The sequence below is a fragment of the Stenella coeruleoalba genome (assembly GCF_951394435.1).
Source record: "Stenella coeruleoalba genome assembly, chromosome: 4".
NCBI classification, from domain to species: Eukaryota; Metazoa; Chordata; class Mammalia; order Artiodactyla; family Delphinidae; genus Stenella; species Stenella coeruleoalba.
In genome coordinates, this window is record NC_137149.1 from 115235402 (window position 1) to 115258271 (window position 22870).

The 22870-nt window shown below is 38.4% G+C and overlaps 1 protein-coding gene and 1 pseudogene across 2 annotated transcripts in view; both read left to right on the forward strand.

Annotated features, from left to right (window-relative positions):
- Positions 1–22870, forward strand: part of CPE (carboxypeptidase E) — a 110180-nt gene that overhangs the window by 58748 nt on the left and 28562 nt on the right. The window contains exons 2-3 of the mRNA XM_079920459.1: positions 20450–20646; positions 22303–22470. Coding sequence (XP_079776585.1) covers positions 20450–20646; positions 22303–22470 — 365 coding nt within the window. The remainder of the gene's footprint in view (positions 1–20449; positions 20647–22302; positions 22471–22870) is intronic.
- Positions 18454–19086, forward strand: LOC307185931 (ubiquitin-conjugating enzyme E2 K-like; annotated as a pseudogene). Its single transcript has one exon. The product of its transcript is annotated as a ubiquitin-conjugating enzyme E2 K-like (transcript).

Genomic DNA, 22870 nt, shown 5'->3' on the forward strand with positions numbered 1-22870 from the left:
AGTTGCTCCGCGGCATGTGGGATCTTCCCAGACCAGGGCTCGAACCTGTGTCCCCTGCATTGGTAGGCTGATTCTTAACCACTGCGCCACCAGGGAAGCCCTGTTTATCATTTTGATTTATAAGTCAAGAGGTGGGTCATAAAAGATCTTGCTGTGATTTATGTCAAAGAGTGTTTTTCCTATGTTTTCCTCTTAAGAGTTTTATAGTGTCTGGTCTTACATTTAGGTCTTTAATCCATTTTGAGTTTATTTTTGTGTATGGTGTTAGGCAGTGTTCTAATTTCATTCTTTTACATGTAGTTGTCCAGTTTTCCCAGCACTATTTATTGAAGAGGCTGTCTTGTCTCCATTGTATCTTCTTGCCTCCTTTGTCATAGATTAGGTAACCATAGGTGCGTGGGTTTATCTCTGGGGCTTTCTATCCTGACCCACCTCCTAGAGTAATGAAAATAAAAACAAAAATAAGCGAATGGGACCCAATTAAACTTAAAAGCTTTTGCACAGCAAAGGAAACCATAAACAAGATGAAAAGAGCACCCACAGAATGGGAGAAAATATTTGTAAATGAAGCAATGGACAAAGGATTAATCTCAAAAATATACGAACAGCTCATGCAGCTCAATATCAAAAAAACAAACAACCCAATCAAAAAGTGGTGGAAGACCTAAATAGATGTTTCTCCAAAGAAGACATACAGCTGGCCAAGAGGTACGTGAAAAGATGCTCAACATCACTAATCATTAGATAAATGCAAATCAGAACTAAAATGAGCTCTCACCTCACACCAGTCAGAATGGCCATCATCAAAAAATCTACAAACAATAAATGCTGGAGAGGGTACAGAGAAAAGGGAACCTTCTTGCACTGTTGGTGGGAATGCAAGTTGATACAGCCACTGCGGAGAATAGTATGGTGGTTCCTTAAAAAAGTAAAAATAGAACTACCATATGACCCAGCAGTTCCACTACTGCATATACCCTGAGAAAACCATAATTCAAAAAGACACATGTACCCCAGTATTTATTGCAGCACTGCATGGAAACAATCTAAATGTCCATCGACAGACTTATGGATAAAGAAGATGTGGTACATATATATAATGGAATATTACTCAGCCATAAAAAGAAATGAAATTGGGTCATTTGTAGTGATGTGGATGGACCTAGAGTCTGTCATACAGAGTGAAGTAAGTCATAAAGAGAAAAACAAATATCGTGTATTAACGCATATGTGTGGAATCTAGAAAAATGATACACATGAACCTATTTGCAGGGCAGGAATAGAAAGGCAGGTATAGGGAACGGATGTGTGGACACGGGGAGAAGGGGAGGGTGGGATGAATTGGGAGATTAGGTTTGACATAAATACACTACCATGTGTAAAATAGATAGCTAGTGGGAACCTGCTGTTTAGCACAGGGCGTTCAGCTCAGTGCTCTGTGATGACCTAGATGGATGGGATGGGGTGGGGGGAAGTCCAAGAGGGAGGAGATATATGTATACATATGGCTGATTTGCTTCACTGTACAGCAGAAAGTAACACAGCATTGTAAAGCAATTATACTTCAATTAGAAAAAAAAGAAAAGCCTGTGCTGGAAACCCTCACTCCAGAAGAGTGGTTAAGAGCAGAGTTTGGAGCCAGATTGCTTAGGTTTGAACATTGGTGCAGCTCTGACTAGCTGTGTTTCCTTGAGCAAGTCACTTAACCTCTCTATGTCTACTTCAAAGGGTTGTTATGGAGATTAAATAAAGCATATGTGTGAAGCATTCAGAAAAAATAAGGCAAGAGGAATTCATTTTATAGTTAAATTGTTAGAAGTAGATTATTCATCTGTGTTCTCTATTGCTAATTTACCACATAGGAAAAACAAAGTATTGTGGCAGAAGTCTGCTGAAGCAATTTTTTATGTGACTTTGAAGATTTACTTCAGTTTTAAAATTATTTCTCATGTAACAGAAAATTCATGCTGCATTTCCTACTCATAAAAAATTCAGAGAGACTAACAATAAAAGGATACTATTACTAATATAAATCTGCAGTTGCTGCTAGAACTTTCCAGAAGATTGGGGCAGCCATCTGGTTAGAAAAGGGGAGCAGATTTCTTAAATTGAGAGAATGTCAGTGTAATAGGTAAAAGAATGTTGAGGTGATGGGGAACTGATGGAGTTATGAGTGAGCTAAACTATTCCCAAGATCAGCTCATTAACCCGATGAATGAACAAAATGCAATTTGCTTTGTTTGAAGATTTACTTCTCTGCTTTCTAGAAATTTTTAGATTATTTTTAGATTTTTAAGATTTTTTTAAGATATTTTTTCTAGAAATTTTTAGATACCTTAGCTCAAAGACTATCATTTGCATAATATAATTAGGCTGTTATGTAGCTTCACATAAGACTTCCACATCAGCCTTTCTTGCTTTGTTTAGTTTTTCCTACTAAAAACACTGTGTGTATATGTGTGTTTTCTGTTTTTATTTTCTGTGTATCCTCTCCAAGTTTTCAACATGCTTCTCATGCTGTGATGTCTTTAACCAGAAAGGCTCCTAGTTTTTTTGTCAGTGCTGAATTACTGGGCAGCAGGACTATTGGTGGTTTTAGAGTTAATCTTCACCATCACAGAAAAGAAGTTTGTCTCTTTAATTATTCAGAAGTCAGATCAGCTAAGCCCCTCTTATAACATACATGTTGGCAAATGGAAGTATTACCAAGGTATTCATTTGCAGCAGAAATGAACAAAGCATAAGTTTCAGAATTCCCCCAGCTACTGCCATACCCCTTCCCAAGCTGTGGCTTCTGGAGCAGTGGCATGACTTTCAGGGTTTTGGGAAATGTCACTGATTTTATGATTCATGTAAATACCATGCGAATGAACAAGAGTAAATTTTTATAATAATTTACATACTTTAAGCCTTATCCACTTTACAGGATATCCTCTTCATACCCTCCCAATTGAGCTCCTTTATAGTGTCACTATGACCTATAGTCCTTAGTAAATATAAGCATCAATGCTGGGGGAATTCCAAGGAGTGTGCAAGAAAGTATGGCCACCTGTGTCTCTGTATTTCCAATGGGGAAATGCTTGCCTTGAGGGGCTTGCCTCAGGGACCTGTGAATTTTTTTTTGTTTTTTTTTTTTGCGGTTCGCGGGCCTCTCACTGTTGTGGCCTCTCCCATTGCAGAGTACAGGCTCCGGACACACAGGCTCAGCGGCCCAGCCGCTCCACGGCATGTGGGATCTTCCCGGACTGGGGCACGAACCCATGTCCCCTGCATTGGCAGGCGGATTCTCAACCACTGCGCCACCAGGGAAGCCCCAGGGACCTGTGAATTTTTGATAAGCACTGGCTACTGAATGTCTGATATCCCTCTCTGAGGTAGGGGCTTCTTGGTTCCCAGTGAGACTCCCATGCTCCTTATCGCATGGACAGCATTAGCAAACGTCAGTATGAGGTAAATCTTAAAAGTCCAGCCCCTACAATCTAATCTCATCAGTAAAAGAAGAATGTAAAATGCTGTTACCTTAAAGGAACTGCAGGATGTCACTGGATGGAAAATTTCATCAGTACAAAGGAGACAAAGTGAGGGAGATACAGGTGCTGAAACATCTCCTGACCGCAAACTGAGGCCTTTGCACCAGATGCCCAGCATTGCTAGCATAACCACCTATCCTGGTTTGCTCAGGATGGGCTGGTTTATGACTGTTTCCCTGGAGTAATTAGTCATTGAGAACTTGTACTCTCAGGAGTCCCAGTTTGGTTGGTTATCTGCTGAATGTTGAAGTGTTTTTAATTGCTCAAATGCATAAGTATTGTTTATCCAGAGAACTGAAGCAACTTGGAGAAGAGGTGGCTCCTGTATATCCTGAACTCATAGAGAAGGCTGATCAGCACTTGGTGGATCTCAGCTTTCCTGTGACAGAGGACATCACAGTAACTCAACTCCATTTTGCTAAAGAATGATGCCATCATTTGAATGTCCTGTCAAGGCCTGCCTCTGGAGTAGGCCACTGTGGTCCTTTGAGTCTTCAGGGCACTCATTGCAAGCCAGCTCCACACACGCACTAACTCTGTTTTCCAGGTAGCAGTCTAGAACCAATAATAGTAACTTTCAGGGTGGGCATTTTCCATAAGGTCCTGGTTTCAGTTACTCTCAATTATTTAACACATCATATTTGGGCTTTCTTTACAGATCCTTTTTATTTTCCTTTGGCTTCACTCAGAATCTTGGGTTTGACTTTCATCACGAGCTGGAGGGTGTGGGTTATGGTTGAGGACCTATGGATGTTTTGACCACACCAAAATGACCTCTATTGCTTCCATTCTCTCGCTGCTGCCCTAGGTTGTGGATGCAGATGTGTTCAAGGTGACTTTTGTAAATGGTTCTAATCATTGGTCATCTCTGCTGCTAAAAAAAGGGAGTAAATTCTTATTATTCAGATAGAATTTCTGGTTTGGCAGAACCTTTTAAAATTTCCCCCCTAAGGACAGTTCCTTTCTACAGCAAAACAATGAGTTTTTTATTCCAAAATATAACTGCAGCTTTTGCTTGTTTGTCCACAGTAGTGCTTCTGAGTTTCCTTCCAGTACTCCTCAAACCTTTCTTTTTGTAATGTAAATAAACTCAGCATACAGGGAATTCATACAAAAGTGCCAAATTCGGTTTCCAGATTTTAACAAACAAACAAAAAAGCTGTAAGGAGTTTAGTCTGTGTTCTTCAGTATGGTAGCCACATCTATTTAAATTAAAATTAAGTATAATTAAAAATCCAGTTCTCAGTTGCACTAGCCACATTTTGGGTGCCCTCGTGTTACTATACTGGACAGCACAGATGTAGAAGATTGCCACCAGTACAGAAAGTTCTACTGGATGGCGATGACAAAGAGGAATAGGCAGAGCTTGTATAAACAGTCCTTTTATTCTCTGGTGAAAATATAGTTGATCAACCTGCAGTGTGTCTTCAGTTCCGAGTCTGTGCCAGTGAGTCAGAGCTCTAGGAGACGCCCTTGTGTTAGTTTGAGGAAGAGCAATGAAACCTAAAAGTGGTCCCAGAACTCAGAACCTAAGGTCCAGGAGACTTGAAATTTCATGAACGTAAGGTCTACGTCTGCTTTGTTTTCCATTGTAATTCCAGGGCCTGGCTCATAGCAGACACTCGATAAACACTTCTGTGAGTGAATAAATGAAAGAACTCAGCAAAGACCAATTAAAGGGTCCTTAAGTACAAAGATGTGAGCATCTCTTGGGGTTTGGATCATTTTGAAGGTTCTCTAGGAATTATGAGAAGGAGCAGGTAAGAGTCATTGGAAGTGTCTTCCATGTAGAAGTCAGACCAAAGAATTTAGCAGACAGTTTTCTGAGTGCTTCCTCCTTTTTCCTCTCTTCCTTCTTCTCCCGTCTATCCTCCCTCCTCTTTGTCATCATCATCATCATTATCAAATAGTTAACCTTTTGGGGCATTTATTACATGCGAGCCATTATGCTAAGTGCTTTTAATAGATTTTCTAATTTAATCCTCCCAGTAGCCCTATGAAGTAGTAGTATTGTTATTCCTGCATCCGAGTTGAGGAAACTGAGGTACAGAGGATAAATACCTTGCCCAAAGTCTCCCAGCTGGTAAATGATGGAATGCAGATAAAAATCTAGCCTGTATGCCTCCAGAGCTTGCATTTTTAACCCCTTGGAGGAGTACTGCATTTTCTTAAGCTGGCCACCCAGTTGGATTTGAAATGTATTAGAAAGAGAAATAACTGTTGATTGAGGTGGAGCTTTGGGGGTGATGATGACCAAGTGGGGAAAACAGGTCACAGGTTAGATGTAGTCCCACTTGTTTATTTATCTTTTGTTGCTTTGGTTTTTTACTACTAATAAAAGTTATTTTAACTTTGTCTACATTTATAGTTCTTTTTCCTTTTTTCTAATAGTATGTAAATTTCTTTTATCTTTTTTTTTTGTTTCAGACTCAACAGAATTTATATTTTATTAATATTTCCTATCTTAGTGGTTAATTTTTGCTTGTAGCTTTGAAAATTCCCTACCTTCTTTTGTTGATTTTGACATTTTCTTTGCATTTGAAAAAATAAAAGAAACAACAAAAAAGTTAACAGTTTTTTAAAAATAGTAGCAATAATAAGTTACATATCGTATTGGAAAAATATTCCTTTCACAGTTATATATCCATGAATAGATTTAACAAGAAAGGCGCAGCTTCTATGTGAAGAAGGATGTACAGTTTTATTGAGAGGAGTTGAATAAATGGAAACTGAATTCACAGAAATACTTAAAATCGTGAAATAGTAATTCTGAAACTAGTAATCATGAATATAGTAATTCTTCCAAAATGAATGTGCATTTTTAATGAAATTCCAGCCAGAGTCTTATGTTCCTTATGAAGGAAATTATTTCCACTTTTACGTGAAAGAATGAATGTATCAGAATTCTAGAGAAAATCTTGGAAAAGGAAAATTATGTTGTCTTACCAACTGTTAAAATATACTTTTAAGATTATCTAATCAAAACAGCATGGTGTAAAGTCCAGAAAGAAATAACTAGTAGTATAGAAAGACATCCAGAAATAGACTAAAGTATATATGGAAATCTAATTTGTGATAAATGTATAATTTAAATTCAGGGGGAAAATGATGTTGGTGTAATTGGCCTCCATCTGGAATAAGATAAACACTACCTCACATCATATTCATATATGGAAGTGGAATAAAGATCTAAATGCAAAAATTAAAATGATACAGTAATAGAAGAAAATTTAGGATTACATTTGTTTAATTTTTCTTAAAAGAGAAGAAAAATCTAGATGCCATTTAAGAAAAGAGTTGGATAGTTTTTGACTAGCAAAATTAGGAATTTTTATGTGGGAAAATATATGAGAAAAAGTAAAAAATTAAAATTATAGACTGAAAATATTTACAAGACTGCATGATAAACTAGAAACTTGTACTTAATGTACTATGAGCTTCTATAAAAAATAAGAGAAACAGAAACGTGATAGAAAATAGGCAAAGCTTGCAATTAAGCAAGATACATATGATGGAATGCAGATGGCCAATACAAATGAATGAAATATAGGAAAAAGGTTCAACTTCTTTAATAAAAGAAATACAAGTTAAAATGAAATTGAAATTATTATTAAAATTAAAAACAGACAATAAGCTCCATTGCTGGCCATGGTATGGGTAAACAGATACTGTCTTACATTGCTTATGGGCGTGTGAATTGCTATAACCTTTTTGGAAGAAGCTATTGAAATATACTTATCTATCTGCGTAGATAGAACTGTATACATTTTTGTTTGTTTTGATTTCATGCAATTTCATGTGCAATTTTTCTGTTTTTTTTTTGTTGTTGTTATTTAATTATGTTCCCAGAAAAGAAATTCTTTCTCTTGTTGGGCTTGGGATACAGTTATTTTTCTTTTTCTGAGCTGTTAAGCAATTAGAAAATCTTTTTAAATGGAAAATTTTGATACACATGATGATTTGTATCATTAAACTTGAAAGCAGACAACTTTATTTTGTTCACCAAGAAATGTTTCAGTAAGACTGTTTTTGACAAGATATCTCAAACCATCCAAATACAAAATCTTAAATAGCTTTAAAAGAATTGTGAATAAAAACAATGATAGCAAAAACAATAATAAGGTTCAATATAAAACTCTTTGTTGACATTTTGGGATTCTAGATATGGTTTATTTGTGATCACATGAAATTAAAGATGATTAGTTAATATTTAGGACATTATTTCTTCATTGTCTTTATTTCTTCATTGAAGCCATGTGGCTTATATTTTATTTAGCAGAACATTTCAATATTATTTTTACTTTTGAATACTTGTAGAACATTTATTTAAATTAACATAAAAGAATCCCTAAGGGAAGGAAAAGTTAAAATACTAATATCGATACAAACTAATATAAAATATTACAAGATCAGAAATCTCTAGTCTTTTGGGGGCCACGTGTATCTGTTTAGTTGTCTACTTGACCTCGTATGAGATTTTGTTCCTTATTTTACCTCTTCTCTTCATTGCAAAAAAACCCCCACAAATTCTCTATAGGTTTTATCTTAGTCTCCGAAGAAATAAAAAGGGTAGCAGAAAATGGGTGAGATGGAGTGGGAGGTAAAATTAGAATAGTTTCAATCAGTGAAAATCTTGAAAGTACTTTAGTGAGAGAACTATAAACAAAATAAAAATATGATAGTGCATAATCCTATATGACTCTAATTACTCAATTTATTCATAACTATAGTAAAAATTTAACCCTGTGTATAATTATTTAATGTATATTTAAAGTGTAAACATTGATATTAAAATCGAGAAGAGCAGTGTACTTTCCTATGATCTGAATAGTTCCGGAGCATTATAGGGTTATTTCGGTAAGCCCTGTAATAGTCTATCATCTTCCCACATCTAACATTGGGTTCAGTGTACTCCAGCAGATACTTTTTTGGTCATGCAGTTTAGCATTTATTGTGAATCTTAGACCTAAGGCCATGTCATGGCCTCCAGAATTATGCTGTGTCCCTTTGGGGAGGTAGGGACACAGGTTGGTTGGAGTAACCCAACAATAAGAAGAAGCACTCAAGTTTCTAAAGGGTTTTTTTGTTATTTAAAAGTCAGTCTCTCTTGCTCTTTCTCTCCACTACTCTTGATTTTAGAGGTTTCAAATAGTCTTTCTACACTGAAAGAGTGGTCCATAGACCAGCAGCAGTATCTCTGAGGAGATTATTAGAGCTTCAGCCTCTCAGGTCCCACTGTAGACCTACTGAATCGGAATCTGCATTTTAACAGGATCTCCACGTGATTCACATGCACGTCCAAGCTCGAGGAGCCTGCCATATGGGATAGGTTGACACTAGGCTGAAATTATTATCTACACTCCTGGAAGGACTGGTTAGTTTTCCAAACCCATTTACATTCCATAGCTCTTTGAAAGATCCCAACGCACCTCATATTCCTGTTGGAAGCTTCTAGCTTCTATATGCCTTGAGTAGAGAAGATTGTTCATATTATAACAGCGTGGGTCATGGGCAATATTATTTCCATTTATTGGTTACCTACTATTTGTTGGGCATGGTGCAGAATGTCTTGTCTATATTTTCTCATTTAATCCTCAACAACTCGACAAAAGAGGTTTTAGTAAGCCAATTTATAGAAAAGAATACTAGGGCTCAGGGAAGGGGTTGCTTGCAGAAGTTTAGATATGTTAGAGCTGAAATTCAAACCCAAGTTGGTCTCACCAAAATCCATGCTCTGCACCTCCCCAACGTTTTAAAACAGTGCCAAGTTGCTGCTGTGCTGCCATGTTCCACGTGCAGCAAGGAAGTGCATGCAATAGTCTCCTATTTGTCTGGAACAGAAAAGAAACCTGTGTAAGAGATTGATATTTATGGTGGCTATGATTTCCCCTCTTTCTTGGCACATAACTGTTTAGTATAATATTCCTTAAGTTTGTAAGATCTTCGCATAATTTTGTGGATTTTTTTTCCTTGCAAATGTGGGGGAAGAGAATTCATAGTTTTGTTTAAATCAACTTCTCAAAAAAAGTCCACGACCTGCAAATTGTTAAGAACGAACACCCTACTCAGGCTGTATCCTGACGGAATTGGCTGTTGGAATTCCCACCTGTCTGCTGGCATTATTGACCTCCTCTCTACCTTTAGACTTTCCCTGCACCTACCTCCTTAACCACTCCTTCTCAATCCTGGAAGGGCATCAGAATCACCTCTAGATCCTTTAAAAAATACATGTGTTCAGGCCCCTTCTCAGACCTTTTGAAGTATGATCTTTGGTAACGGAGCTCAGAAATCTGTATGTATAGGAAGTCCACAAATGATTCTGACCTACAGAGCTGTTAAGTCAGCACACTTTTCTTTAAAATCTTTGAAAAAAGAGGATACTTCATGCATGCCCTGGTATGGAGTAATCTCCTGGAGGGAGACCTGGAGTAGACTCAGTCCTCCCACAGGTGAGTCATCACCAGCTAGGTATTGAGGCAGCACAGAGACCAGACTCCATTTGGCCCTTTACTCATCTTTGAAGATTCTACTATGTTGCCCACTTCTGCTGAGACTGGTATATATTTAGCACTGCAAGTCTTTAGTTATGATATTGCAAAAAATAACATCTTGAAGATGTTTTGACAAATAAATTTGACTTTTCAGTTATTCCTGAGAGAGTTAAAAAGAAAGTTCCAAGGAGTTTCTGGGGAGAGATTGTTCAGCTAAGCTTTTACATTGCTGATTTTGCTTTAGGTAGTTACTTGTGCTACTACTTTATCTGCTTATTAGCAAATTGAAGTTTTTCTTCTTCATTCATCCTTGTCTGCTAGAAATGCTTGTCATATTCCATCTGTACAGGTTCTGATGACTTCACTTTACTCATCCTCTCAAATATTCATCTTTGAAGTAAGATGAGCTCTTTATTCATGGGCATAAAGAGAGATGATTGGTAGAAATGGACTCGTGCTTTTCCATTACATTTCATAATCATGTCTTAGTTCACTATGATGATCCACCATTTTCTCTGTTTCAGAGAACTATCAAAATTGTCAACTATCATGTATTGAGGGCTATGATTTGTATAGGACAAGTTTAGAAGCTTGAGTACCAATAGTTTGTCAAAGGTCCTGTTTCAGTGGAATCATAGGATGTTTTAAGAGACCATCCAGTCCAACCTCTATACCGTATCTCTGAGATAGCTTTGTGCCTTCCAGGGGAATTAATGACTTCATTGCAACCATTCTGTCTTCCGAGAGCTCTAGCTGAAAGAAGGTTTGTTCTTCAGCTGTATTAAATGCTCTCTCTCTGAACCTTCTAGTTTCAATTCTAGTTTTGTCCTTGGACTTTTGCAGAGTCAAATCCTTCCCCACATAACAACCTTAGGAAACTTAAACTTCAACCTTCAGAAACTTGACGCTGCACCTAAATTTCTCTTCTCAAGCTACAAAAAGAGTTCCTCATAAGCATTGTTTTCCAGAATAAACATACCAGTCACAACCAAATACGTTAGTGAGAGAGTTGGCAAAGACCTGAATCATAATCACTTGTCTGAAACTGGGTCCTTTCCTGTTTCCTCTCTTCTAGTGCCAGTTCATTTAATTCTGTTCCTGGCCTCTTAGATAAATTTAACTTTACATTTTATTTTATTTGATAAGAATACTGGTGAAAGCAGAATCTTTTAAGAGAGTTATCTAAAATAATATATAACTAGAAATTAATAACTAGAAATTAATATTTCTGAAGGATGCTTTAAGGTCCAAAAGCCACCTTTAGTAAATGAGTGTACAAAGGCATCCTGCCAAGCATTTGGGGAGATCCATAACTGTTGCAGTGCTTTAAAGCAATTCTGTGATTAGTATTACAGAAAGATAATCTATCATGAAACTACATCATTAAAATAATCTCTGCCATATCTTATTTCTGTATTAAAAGTTCTCTGTGTTCACTTCAAGATGCTCTTAAAGATTTTTCTGAATCTAAAGGCTTTTGTAGGCAGTCTCTCCTCAGTAATTATAAAGTGTTTCATATTACTAATTTTAATTTAAAAAATTTTTAAAAATTTATTTTATTTATTATTTTTGGCTGCATTGGGTCTTCATTGCTGTGCGCGGGCTTTCTCTAGTTGCGGCGAGCGGGGGCTACTCTTTGTTGTGGTACGCGGGCTTCTCACTGCAGTGGCTTGTCTTGTTGTGGAGCATGGGCTCTAGGCGCGTGGGCTGCAGTAGTTGTGGCACATGGGCTCAGCAGTTGTGGCTCGTGGGCTCAGTAGTTGTGGTGCATGAGCTTAGCTGCCCTGCGGCATGTGGGATCTTCCCCAACCAGGGCTCAAACCCGTGTCCCCTGAATTTGCCACAACTGTGCCACGAGGGAAGCCCCATGTTACTAATTTTAAATAACTGATTTCTGTGAGTGGGCACAGAAATTATATTACCTTTTCCACTGTAAAGATAGCTTTATAGGTCAAGACTGTAGGAAGAACAGAGGAACTTTGAAAATGTGAAACTGCTGATAAATATTTTAGAAAAACTATTGACTAGGTTAAATTTTTTGCATTGATTTATTATGGGCAGATTTAGAGCAAAGGGTGATATAATCCAGTGCATTAGTCCCTTCTGGGATAATTAACTCAACCAAAAAAATTCCCCACTTCTCTCTATCTTCCCTTCCTCCTAGAATGAATGGATGATGGTGCAGTGCTTAGGAAAACAGCTCTACATCAATACAAGAAAAAAACCCAAACAAACCTCTTTTAATTCTTCCTGTATAAAATTAAACATAAAGAAAGACAGTAGAGTAGAGACTAATCTGATTATATTTCTTATCATGTGTTTGAAAAGTCTTCAAATATCCTAGACTTCAGATTCCCCTTCTGGAGAACTTATGAGGAAACTGGGAGCCATACATCCCAAATAATTGCTGTCCAGTGGTGTGCTAGAGTAGGCTTGTACTGGCTTAGGAGACCTATTTTTACTATTCAGTAAATTTGTGAGCTAATTGACCTCATATAGATAGCTTCAAATTGGCCATGGTAGGAATATTTACACCATGGAAATTGGCATATGCTACAGATCAGAGCTGGTTGTTAAACATTTACCAGCTTCTCACTGTATCTGACATACTCATATGAAAACAAACATTTTAATTAAAAAAAATTGAACGTATTCATTAATATTAGAACTCATATTGTTTTATGGACTTGTATGGCTAGAAATATCTTCTGGTCTTTTGTTTACCCTCTTCAAGTAGAATATTACTAGAAACATTCTGGATGTCATATGTAAGAAAACTTTAAAATTATGTGTAATGGCTAATACATAATATCTTCAAAAACAATTCTGTAATGCATCTCTACAGAATAATTCTGTAATGTATTCTATATTGACTGACCATTAAAAATCAGGTTTCCCTTTCAAGATGTCATTTAATTTAATTATTTAAAAATATTACTCTGAAGGAGGGAGTGAGGGGAGATAATATAATCTTCTAATTCTGTAATTTCTTCTGCAGCTGTTTTTTATACTTTTCCTTTCCTTGGTTTCTCTTTCTCCCTTCTTTATTTGCTCCTCATCTCTTCTGTAGAAGAGGAATCATTTTTTAAAAGCGTACCCATCCTCTTCCATTGTTTCTTTGGACCCTGAAGATTTGCATTTCTTTTAGGAATTTGCTCAGCATTTAAGGTTGCTAAGCTGTGCTAAAACAGGAACCAATTTATGACGTATTTGTCCACGAGTTCTAGGAAACTTGCAGGGTTCATTCTGCAAGAATGATTTACAGGCTATAATATGTTAGAATGTCAAACAAGTGGAAACCATTATCAGCACTAATGTCTTAACCCCGGTTTCACAACTGAGGGAGGAACGTCATCGATTAAAAGGTCCATCTGTTCCAAAGGTGTGTTTGACTTGCTTGCCCAGTGTTTTGTGAATCAAGTCAGTTCAGTGATTGTGCTGCTTGCGTAACTGCTTATCAGTTTCTCAAAATCATTGGTTATGAGAGCATTTTACCATGATATCTTTGAGAAATGGGGTTTTGTTTTAGATGCTATAGTTGTTCAGCAATGTGTTTAGTATATTACATGTGCCAGGAACATATATTTTGAAATTGTCCCTAGCTCTAAGAATTATGTAATCAGTGAGTTAAGTATATACACTTCGAATGAGTTAGTGAACTTATATTTTGGCAATAATTTGATGTTGGAGGATTCATCTCAGTGTGAGTTTCATCTCTGTTTACAGGATGAAAGATGAAGGGTTCTGTTACTATGATCAAGTTCTTTCTTAAAATACCCTTAATCTACTTATATTTTCTAAATAATGATGCTATACCTCTTAGATAGAACTTCACAATTTACCACCCACTTTCACATTTATCTCATTTTCCATTAGATATTTTCCCTCTGCAGTTTTCTTCCCATATAAGGTCATTGAATAATTGACTCTGAGATGTGAAAGGGACCTTAAATTTATCTGATCAATTACTCTACCCAATAGTCAGCCTGTTTGTTAGCTATTTAGAGGAGGAGAAAATATTAGAGAGACTAATTGGGTCAAATAAGGAGGTGAAAGTAAATTTTGCTTTTTGTGGGAAAGGCAGACAGTATTATTTTTTTACTTTTGCCCCTTTATTTGATCATTTTTTTCAGGATCAACCTATTGAGTATGGATTCTGCTTCAGAGTCTCTGGTCACTTTGAGACCATTAATTCTCCCATTTGGGGGCTTTGCCAGTCTGCTGTCAGCTGCAGACTTGCCTCAAATGCTGAGCCTAAGGGTGTGGGGTTCTGGGGTGTAAAATACTTATGTTTTATTTTTAAAGCAATAGAAATTAATTCCTCCCTCCCTCCCTCCCTCCCTCCCTTCCTTCTTTCCTTCCTTCCTTCCTTCCTTCCTTCCTTCCTTCCTCCCTCCCTCCCTCCCTCCCTCCCTCCCTCCCTTCCTCCCTTCCTCCCCTCCCCATCTCCCTCCTTACTGATTTAGTTATTTCAAATTACATCAATACACAACGGGCAAATTAAGAGTTACAACAAGTATGGAATTTAAAATTATTTGCTTGCTCCAGGTGGGGATTTATTATTTCTGACTTCAATAAAAGTTTGGATCTTATGTTTAAAAAGTCTTATAAGTTATTCTTATCTTGTTCTGATGAAGAAAATACAGATCCACTGAGGTACATTGATTGTTCTACGGCACAGATGAGGAAGATAGAAACGCAGCCCAGCCAGGCTGAATGTGGTTTGTGAGTTGATTGTCTTTTAATGCTAGCTTGACTGATGACTGTGTGCCATGTGAAGTGACTGGAAAACTGATAGTTACACAAAACTGTGGAAAAATTGGTGCAACAGGGAAACTGTACTTCCTGAGCCAATGTGATGCAGGCTGTGCAAGTGTGATTCCTCAGGAACAGGGTAACTACTTCGTAAAAAGATAGTGAGGAAAGTAAGATGAAGGTAAAAACAACTGTCCCCCAGTGTACTAGGAAGAGTGCCTGCTGCCTTTTCCTCCCGTTGCCAGGAGAGAGATGAGCCAGCGCCTGGGTACATGTGCGTCACCAGTTATAAACACAAGGAATGACGTCTTGGTTAAACCTGGCATCTGGTCCACGCAGACACTATAAACAGGAATGCATATGTCATCCTGTTGTAAACTCCATCTTTATAGCCACAGAAAAGAAAATTAAGTGCTGAGGAAAAGCTGTCACCCCTTTGTTAAACAAATTGAAAGTAAATTGACAGCGAGAGGCTTATTCCAAAATCTTCCATTTTATCTCTATTTCTGGATTAAACATTATGAAGGCAAAGTCTTTTCAGAACCCTTTGTTTAGACCTTACAACAAAAATAGCCTTAGGGAAGTGTATGCCTGGAGAGCTTTATGGTTCTCTGTGACCATGGAGATTAATCTTTTTGGGAAATCAGCTATCCACAACACTGCTGCCTTCCTCCCCAAAGAATTTCCATTCCTGTCTGAGAATGCGGGATGGGGCAACAAGCACTGAGGACTCGGGGCGCAGCCTCCCTGACACTGCCTCAGGCCCCCTTCAGTTATTCAGTTATTCCCTTCACTGTTCCAGAAAGGAACATCTCAAGGGGAAGCTCTACTCTCAGCTATGCTGCTGGGAGCATGGGATTTAGGAAAAGACCATTCCTCTATTCATTTAGTCATGAATTTATTTAACTGATGTATCTGTGCTCTCACTGCATAGATGCCAGGCACAGGTGATACACACATGAGCTGACATAGACACCATCCCACTACATACAGTGTGGGATGGGGATTAAGCACATAATCACACTGATTAATGTACATTTTCCAACTGAGGTATTAAAAATAACAGAGGAACTGGACTTGGATGAAAGATACTTTAAGGAAACCATAGTTATCTGTGATCAGAGGGATGAGAGGGCAAAATATATGTGAGGAGTAGACAGCATCACAGAAGAGCCCTGTGCTGAAGGAGGTGTGGCTGGAAGACTGGAGAGGAGATGGTGCTTCAGGAGATGAGAGGTCCTCAGGCCAGGCCCCTTGGGGGTTAGAGATCCTATTGTTCTTGTGAAAGTAAGGTTCTTGTCTCCTCACAGAAAGAATTCAGAAAGGAGACAGGGAGGTTAAGAAAGTAAAGTGAGAATTTATATAAGCAAGAATACGCAAAAAAAAAAAAAAAGAATACGCTCTCAGAGGGAGAGTGGGCAGACAGGTAAGGAGCTGCCCTGGGTTTCTTTGGCAAGCCAGTTATGAGGGCCATACAAATGAAGGGGTGGAATTTCACTGGGGAAGGAGAGGTTTGGGGGTCGTCTTCCCTGATTTTCATCCCAGCTCCACCTTCCCAAGGGGAGGAGGGATTTCTGTCCTTATTTAGCTTTGATTGGAAGTGTCATAGCTTTGGTGCGTGATGGGAATTTCTTATCTGCAAGGCTAATTTTATTGTAATGAGAGCATAATGAGCAACAGGTTACATTCAGACACTGGAGATTCCTGCCTTTTCCCACCTTTCTTTGTCTGTTTCCAGGACACTTATAACCCCAAAATGTGTGGTTTCCTTTCAGTCTGGAAGTTCCTGCTTTTCTTTATCTGCCCGTGAACCCGCACTGTTTACAAGAGGCGTGGTTTCCTGCCACCTGGCCCCTGCCCCCCTTTCTCTGCTCACACCTAGTTACCTGCCTGCTCTAACACTATGGAGAACTTTGGTGTTTATGGTGAAGGCCAGTGGGAAGTTAACTGATGGATTTTCAGGTAGAGGGAACTATCTTTTGAAAAGATAGCTCTGGCTTTGGGAGGATAAAGGGCCAGAGAGAGGCCAGAGAGGTGGTGGTAACATTTCATTTTGGAGCCTTGAAGCTGGTTGGTTGTGGATCCAAAGTTCCTGCATGGTTGCCTCCCTCATAAACACTGTTCGCATGTCAGCGCCCTCCTCCAGACCCTGTGTTCCCTGAGTTCAGGAATGCTGCTTTACTTGCTTTCGGGGTCCCTATAGTGTCTGACACTGGGCTTTGCATACATTCAACAAAGGCTGTATTTAAACTGTGGCTCTTCCCCAACTCACAAGACATGTCAGTCACCTTAAAAGATCACAGCCCTTCTGTATTCTGGTGACAGTATTATCTAGCGATCTAATTTGTTCCTTAAGACAGAGGAAGTGTATAAAAATACACTTTCCTTTTCTTTTGCTAACTCATATATGCCTTGTACTTTATTTCCACAAGTTAATATCTTCTATAAAATGACCTTTAGAGTCTATCTTTATGTCAACCTAAAGCATTGCTAGTGTCATTACTACCTCCTTACAAATATAATAGACATATTGGGGAGATTGGTTCCTGAGACTTCCTACAGAGCAGGAAGCAAAACCACATTGGAAATTTTCTGACTCTGGAAACATAAATAAATAAAGCAGTGATATGGAGTGGCACGGCCTGTGGCAGACTGGAAAAAGCACGCTCTATCCCAAGCATTCAAATTCAAACACAAGATAGTCTCTGATAGCCAAACAAAACACTGGGATGCTAAGTTTAGCTGTGTGACTATGAGTTTGCTATTCCTCCTTCAAGTGATTAAAGAATTTTAGTTTTTCAATCCAGAGGAATAATAGGAAATTTCAATGTGCTCACGTACTCATTATGAGTTGTGGGCCAAGCTCTTTTGAGTGACGAAAGCTCCAAAGTTGTGTTGGGGTAAAGCAGCAGGACCAGAAAGCCTCCAACACTGCAATCTTCTCTAATAACTTTGGGAGGCAGGCTTCTGAGACCCCACTGGCTTCCTGGTCTCTTGCTTTCTTCCATAGTGGACTGGTGCAGTGTCCCCTGTGCCTCCATCCCACTAACACACACACTGAAGGGGTGAGTTTGACAGAAAGGAGGAAGATTATTATGACTTGAAATCAGAAACAAAGAAAACATCTCTTCCCACATGCATACCTTTGGCGCGTGTCTCTGGAGGTGGTTTAAGTGAGACTTTCTTTCCCTCTAAGTGAAAAATGAGGGACATATAAATACAGCCCTGACCCTGCTCCCACCTGATCCTTAGATTAAGATTAGCTTCAGCTCAGGCTGAGAGGTCACACAGGACATGGTCTCTGCAGCTGGCGGTCACTCAAATCACACACCCAGAAATCTCATGCAAAGAATATTTAGGTAACATTTCTAAGAGAAGGATAATTCCAACTTCTTTTTTTTAACCAGGGGTGGGCAGTCCTAGTGATTTTGTAAATGGGAGGATCTTGTTCACTGCAGAAATTGGGTCTTTTGGGTGGATGAAGCAGAAAGGAGCAGAACAATAGGATTAATTAAGATTATTTTGGATTTTGGGGGCCGGGTGCGGAGGTGATTGCACACTCAGGAGAGCGCGGCGGCAGGGGTGGTATTGGCAGCGTTCGTGTGCTCGGGTGTGAATCGCCGAGGGAGGAGGCGGTGGAGGAAGAGGTGGCGGCGGTCGTAGTGGTGGCGGAGGAGGCGGGCACGAATCAGCTGCGGGCGGAGACATGGCCAACATCGCGGTGCAGCGAATCAAGCCGGAGTTCAAAGAGGTGCTGAAGAGCGAGGAGACGAGCAAAAATCAAACTAAAGTAGATCTTGTAGATGAGAATTTTACAGAATTAAGAGGAGAAGTAGCAGGACCTCCAAACACACCATATGAAGGAGGAAGATATCAACTAGAGATTAAAATACCAGAAACATATCTATTTAATCCCCCTAAGGTCCGGTTTATCACTAAAATATGGCATCCTAATATTAGTTCCATCACAGGGGCTATTTGTTTGAATATCCTGAAAGATCAATGGGCAGCAGCAATGACTCTCCGCACAGTATTATTGTCATTAGAAGCACTACTGGCAGCTGCAGAACCAGAAGATCCACAAGATGCAGTAGTAGCAAATCAGTACAAACAAAATCCCGAAATGTTCAAACAGACAGCTTGACTTGGGGCACATGTGTATGCTGGAGCACCAGTTTCTAGTCCAGAATACACCAAAAAAATAGAAAACCTATGTGCTATGGGCTTTGATAGGAATGCAGTAATAGTGGCCTTGTCTTCAAAATCTTGGGATGTAGAGACTGCAGCAGAATTGCTTCTGAGTAACTGAGACATAGAGCTGCTGATATAGTCGAGCTTGACCCTTCTTGAGGAGCGTCAACGTCTGCTATTTTTAGGATTTTATTACTCCTCCTAAAATGCAATGGGATAGGCAGCATGATTTATGTTTGAATTCTGGGGCCTTCGGCAAAATTTATCCTCTTTGGCTGCATTTCTACAATAATGATAATAAAACTATCTGTCTCCTGTATTTTAGTGGGCTGTTATAAAGAGAAAACTAGATTATGTATGGTAAAGCACCTTACAATGACAAGACAATGTGATGTAATAATAATAATATTAAAAAAAATAGCAAACACATAGCACTGTTTTTTGCCAGGCACTGTTCTAAGCACTGACACTCATTATTTAACTTTATAATAACCTTATGAGGTAGAATCTAGGATCTCATTTATAAATGGGGAAACAGAGCCACAGAAAACTGAAGTAACTACTTGAGGCCAGCCAGTAAGAATTGGTGCCAGGATTTGAAACTACCCAGTCTGGCTCTAGAAGTTAATGCTTTTAGTCACTATGGTTTAAAAAAGAATGAAAAAAAAGTAGATTTTTAACTAAATGAGAAGACCAGCGTTTGAATCCTGGGTTCATTGGCTGTGTAACTGAAGTCAGGCCTCTCAAGCAGTCTGAACTTTAGTTTGCTCACCTTAAAATACAGATGGGTAATAATACCTATTTTTAGCTGTTTGGTGGGGACTAAATAAGAAAACATGAAAGTTCACTGTTTAATGGTAGGATGCACACAATGTACTATTATTAGTTATGGGGGGGGGTGTATATTTGTCTGCTCGGGCTGCCATAACAAAATACCACAACAGACACTTATTTTCTCACAGTTCTGGAAGATGGAAGTCCAAGGTCAAGGCACCTGCAGTGTTAGTTTCTGATGAGGCCTCTCTTCCTGACTTGCAGGCAGCTGCCTGCCTGAGGCGTCCTCATATGGCCTTTTATTCATGCATGTGGAGAGAGAGACAGAATCTTTGGTGTCTCTTCCTCTTCTTATAAGGACAACAATCCTTCTGGATTATGACCTCATTTAACCTTAATTACCTCCTTAAAGGTCTTATCTCCAAATACAGTCACATTGGTACTTAGGGCTTCAACCTATGATTTTTGGGGGCATAATTCACTGCATAACAAGTGGGAAGCTGGGGAGAGAGAACTAGAAGGACAGAGGGGCATTTGGAGTATTTTATTTTTAGCGCAGATTTCATAGGCATCAGCTGTGGAGGGCAAAGAAGTTATCAGCTGTGTGTAATAAATTGGTAACTATACAATACTTTTTACACTATGTCATTTGCCTTCTCTTTGGTGCGATAGAAAAAGTCTCCATACTATCTATTTTTGCGCTTTTAGGTGAGCCTGAATTTAAATACATTGGGAATATGCATGGCAATGAGGCTGTTGGACGGGAACTGCTGGTTTTCCTGGCCCAGTACCTGTGCAACGAATACCAAAAGGGGAATGAGACAATCGTCCAGCTGATCCACAACACCCGGATCCACATCATGCCCTCCCTCAACCCTGATGGCTTTGAGAAGGCAGCATCTCAGGTGGGTGTGGGCCAGCTCACAACAGGGCATGCTTGCTTTTTTTTAATGGTTTGTACATATATGCTCACATATAAGGAATATATGCTCACATGAAGCTTACAGATAGTGCAGGGGCGGGTATAAGTGATATGGTGTTTAATTTGCTGGTAAGGAAAAAGTGCAGAAGGTAAGGGATGGTGGGCGAGGGTTTCTTCAGCAGAGATTGTGAATGAGAGATTTTGTTAGTCAATATTAAATTAATGTTTTGTTTTCGTTGTTAAATGAATCATATTTATTCATTCATGTGTGTGACTAGGTAAATTTCTTCCTAAAAATCTAGAAGTTTGAAAACTATCTACTGCCATGTATTGAAGAGTGAGGCCATTGCTGTCTCTGAATGAGGCGATATCATAGCGCCCTCTACTGAAATCAAGGAATGAGGATTTTTGGCCAATGTTTCACTGATGTATAATCCTTATCTATATGTGATGTGTAAAGTAAAAACAAACAAACAAATCAAAACAAAACCCTCCTATCTACAAATCAAAATTAATTTAATACATTTTAACTGTTAGAGAAGCTGAGAAGTAATTATGTTTTCACAGTTAAGTGTGCTCCCTTTTTGTTTAGACAGGGATGGAGGACATTTTATTTTCTACAGTTTGAAATAATTTTCTTATTTTACGGGAACATATTAAAGCATATATTTACTATGTTAATCTATAGTTAAGAAGTTGTTTTGTACCTTAAAAATAAAAGATCAAGTGACCAGACAGTGAATTTCTGTAAGTATAATATTGATATAATTTCTAAAGTTATGAGAGAAAAATTCTAGTAACATAGAGAATTAAATTATTGACTATTTTAAGGTGATATTCAGAACTGTAAGACAGGATAGACAAAAAACTGTCATTGCTATTTTCTGTCTTATAGGTTTTGATTCCTCACAGTCTAAGGTATCTGAGTTTACATGACTTTAAGAATATGGGCATTATCTCTATATTAGAGATCTAGTAAAATTTAACAGTAAAACAAGAAAATCTACATTATGGAATATAACTGAATATTCTGGAAATTTATTAAATTTCCAGATTATATCATTAGTGAAATGAAAGGTTTCAAATTGAACAAAAAATTTTCAACTTACAAAGTTGAAACAAAAGTTCTAGAGCTCATATAGTTTCATGAAGACGGTAAGAGAGAGGTATATTATTAATATGTAAACAATTCATGTTAAACTCATTTTAAGCATCTAACCTTCTCTAGTAATTTATTCTTTTGAATATTTAGAAGTAGTTGCTGTGGTTTTCAGAGGCAGTGAGTATTTTACTTAAACCAAGTACAGAGTGGCATGCTGTGAGATGGCATGCCATCTACTACTAACACACATGGACTTTTTTTGCAGTTTGATGTTGAATATCTTTTAAATAAAATTATTATTGACATGTAAAATATCGTTCGTTGAGAATATTTTCAAAATATCCATAATATATACTTTAAACCTGATACTTTCATGTGTATATCAGTAAGATAGTGAAAATGCCATTGTAGGAGGATATTGTTGAAATGAATAATCTTAATAAATTATTTTAAAAACCATTAATGAAGACCTTAAATAGATGGTAACAATAATAATAAATAACTGATGATTTTCCTCTGATTTTTTTTTTTTTTCAGCCTGGTGAGCTGAAGGACTGGTTCGTGGGTCGAAGCAATGCCCAGGGAATAGATCTGAACCGGAACTTTCCTGACCTGGACAGAATAGTTTATGTTAATGAGAAAGAAGGTGGTCCAAATAATCATCTGTTGAAAAATCTGAAGAAAATTGTGGATCAAAACACAAAGGTAAAGAACATGTATGGTTTTCCTGGGTTCTGTCCTCCAGCCTAAGGAAAGATGTCTATTATCTTCATCACAATGAAGGACACAGGAGTGTTGTGAAAGCTTGTATGGGATAGTTCACTATGGCTGTGAAAGTCAAGGCTGGGACGCCTGGGGCCTGGAAACTAGTCCTGCCCCTAGAAGTGGTCAGGGGCTTAGGGACTGGGAGGCAGGGACAGGGGTAGGAGGGAGAACCCAGTTGTCTAGAAAGTCTTTTTGGCCTCTTTAGAGGCCCTTTATCAGCACATCTGATTAGCAACTCCTACAGCATTCCACCTTGTTGAACTTTTTCTTATTTTCCAGAACTTTCTCCTCTTCTGCCTTGCACAACTGCACTTCCTCCTACCTCTTCTAGTACCTTTCA